At 37.0% G+C, this 2,573-nt stretch overlaps 1 protein-coding gene across 1 annotated transcript in view; it reads left to right on the top strand.

Annotated features, from left to right (window-relative positions):
* Window positions 1–2,551, top strand: part of GDPD1 (glycerophosphodiester phosphodiesterase domain containing 1) — an 82,616-nt gene extending 80,065 nt beyond the window's left edge. Inside the window, exons 8-9 of the mRNA XM_011979256.1 lie at window positions 1,117–1,168; window positions 1,944–2,551. Coding sequence (XP_011834646.1) covers window positions 1,117–1,168; window positions 1,944–2,066 — 175 coding nt within the window. The 3' untranslated portion in view covers window positions 2,067–2,551. The remainder of the gene's footprint in view (window positions 1–1,116; window positions 1,169–1,943) is intronic.
* Window positions 2,552–2,573: the final 22 nt, after the last annotated feature.

Genomic DNA, 2,573 nt, shown 5'->3' with positions numbered 1-2,573 from the left:
TCTTGCTGTGTCATCCAGGGAGTGCAGTGGTGTGATCTTGGCTCACCGCTTCCTGGGTTCAAGTGATTCTTCTGCCTCAGCTTCCCGAGTAGCTGGAACCATAGGCTCCTGCCACCATGCCTGGCTAATTTTTGTATTTTTTAGTAGAGACAAGGTTTCACCATGTTGGCCAGGTTGGTTTTGAACTCCTGGCCTCAAGTGATCTGCCCACCTCAGCCTCCCAAAGTGCTGGGATTGCAGGTGTGAGCCACCGCGCCCAGCCTTAACGCCTTTTTCAAAGAGTCCTAAACAATTAGTTTTATCTTTTCTCTGTGTCAGTGTTTATTCTTTTTTGCTTTATTCTCGATTTAAGCTCTAGTTTTTCAAGGATGCCTTTTTTTTTGTGCTCATGTAAAACCAGGATGCATTTTTTTTCTTTTTTCAACCCTATTAACTGACAAGATGCATTTTTAATTTGTGTCAAAAGCACATGATTTCTAGTTTCTGTTATTTAATCATTCTAATAGACATAACAGAATAGAAATAATGTCTTTCCAGCGCAGTGAATTCCTATCTTGCTCAAGAGATTTGTATTTTGAAAGTTCACTTATCAGTGAGTTACTTGGAACAAAAAAATGTTTTTTTCCCTAGACATAGGATAGTGTAATTAGTGGACATAATGCTTCTAACATAGCTTACAAAAGACTAATCCATTGTGTAATGAACTATGATGCTATAGAAATTGACCTGCATTTGTTGACTTATTTTAACTTGGAAAGTTAGGAACACATATTAATAGTAAGAAAGGAAAGCCAGCTCTTTCTCCTTCTTCAGCAGTGAAAATGAGGCAGCCTCTTTTCTATTGAGCTCTGTCAACAAGAATGGGTCTCCGACAGATCTGGTAGCAGTAAGGAGTAGAAAGGAGGTTCTGGTTGTCCACCAACCAGCAGCCTGCAATGAAAGGAGATCCAGCAATTAAGACATAAATTAATTCACAACAGCCATTATTACTTGAGACCATTTCTTTTATTGCTGAAGCATTGGGATTAAATTAAACTAGGAATTACTAAACTCTAAATTGACTACATTAGGACTAAGGACTAGGTTCCTAAATAATTTATGCTTTTTCTTTTCTAGCTTACTAATGAGGAAAGCTTTGTTTGACCACCTAACTGCTCGAGGCATTCAAGTAAGTTTCTGGAATGATGCATTTTGGAAGCAGCATAGCTCACCAGTTTAACACAAATATAAAGGGCAAGAACTTTTAACTGACTTAGTTTGGCCCTTGACTCTGATACTGCTGCTTTACTGATCCACAAATGAGGACCTTAAGCTCTTCCTATACAGTTAGCAATAACGCATTGGCATTTCTGGATCTAGATTCCTCTTATGTACAGAATAGCTGTTGCCAGAGGGGTGGGCCAGTGTTTGTGTTTTTTTCTTTTTTTTTTTTTTTTTGAGATGGAGTCTCGCTGTGTCACCCAGGCTAGAGTGCAGTGGTGCAGTCTTGACTCACTGCAACCTCCACCTCCCAGGTTCAAGCGATTCTCATGCCTCAGCCTACTAAGTAGTTGGGATTATAGGTGCGCACCACCACACCTGGCTAATTTTTGTATTTTTAGTAGAGACTGGGTTTTGCCATGTTGGCCAGGCAGATCTCGAACTCCTGACCTCAGATGATCCACCTGCCTTGACCTCCCAAAGTGCTGGAATTACAGGCGTGAGCCACTGCGCCCAGCCAGGAGAGTGTATATTTAATAAGCACTGTGAATTTTTTTTTTAACACCCCTCATTCCTGTAAGGAACAAAGTGAACTTTTAAAAAAGGATCTAATGATTTATTTAAATGATAGCTTTAAAAGGTTATTTCTAAATGTACCAAGATTGTAGTGGATAAATACTGTTATAAAAATAATTTTCTATTTTAACATTTCTTCTCATCCTTCTCACACTTCTAATTTTCAGGTGTATATTTGGGTATTAAACGAAGAACAAGAATACAAAAGAGCTTTTGATTTGGGAGCAACTGGGGTGATGACAGACTATCCAACAAAGCTTAAGGATTTTTTACATAACTTTTCAGCATAGAAAAAGAGGTACTTAGAAGTATTGAAGGAAAAAATGAAGACCTAAGAAAAAAAATTTCATCATCATTTCCCTAAGCCATTTCCAGAATGGTAAAAGGTTTAATCAGTTTTTATTACCTCATTTTTAAGCCTGTATGAGAATGTAGAAACTATATATTATATGTATATTTATTTTAAATAATATTGTATATTTTGTTTGTAAATTATTTAGAAAGATAATTGGTTATGAGATGTAAGTTTTAATTTCTTAATATGCATTTTAGTTTCTAGATCTTACACAGAAATCTTGATTAATAACATACACAGAAATGTACATACTACATCATCTACAGAAATCTTGATCAATAATCTAGAAACTAGGTTATCTAGGTTATTGATCAACATTTCTGTAGATGATGTAGTGTTCTATTATAAGTAATTCTGGAATCAAAGACTGTTGGATACATTTGGCATTGGGCTGAGTGGGGTGGCTCACACCTGTAATCCCAGCACTTTGGAAGACTGAGGC

This window comes from Mandrillus leucophaeus, unplaced genomic scaffold (genome assembly GCF_000951045.1).
Source record: "Mandrillus leucophaeus isolate KB7577 unplaced genomic scaffold, Mleu.le_1.0 Scaffold20, whole genome shotgun sequence".
NCBI lineage: Eukaryota > Metazoa > Chordata > Mammalia > Primates > Cercopithecidae > Mandrillus > Mandrillus leucophaeus.
This window is presented reverse-complemented; position numbering and strand designations above follow the sequence as displayed.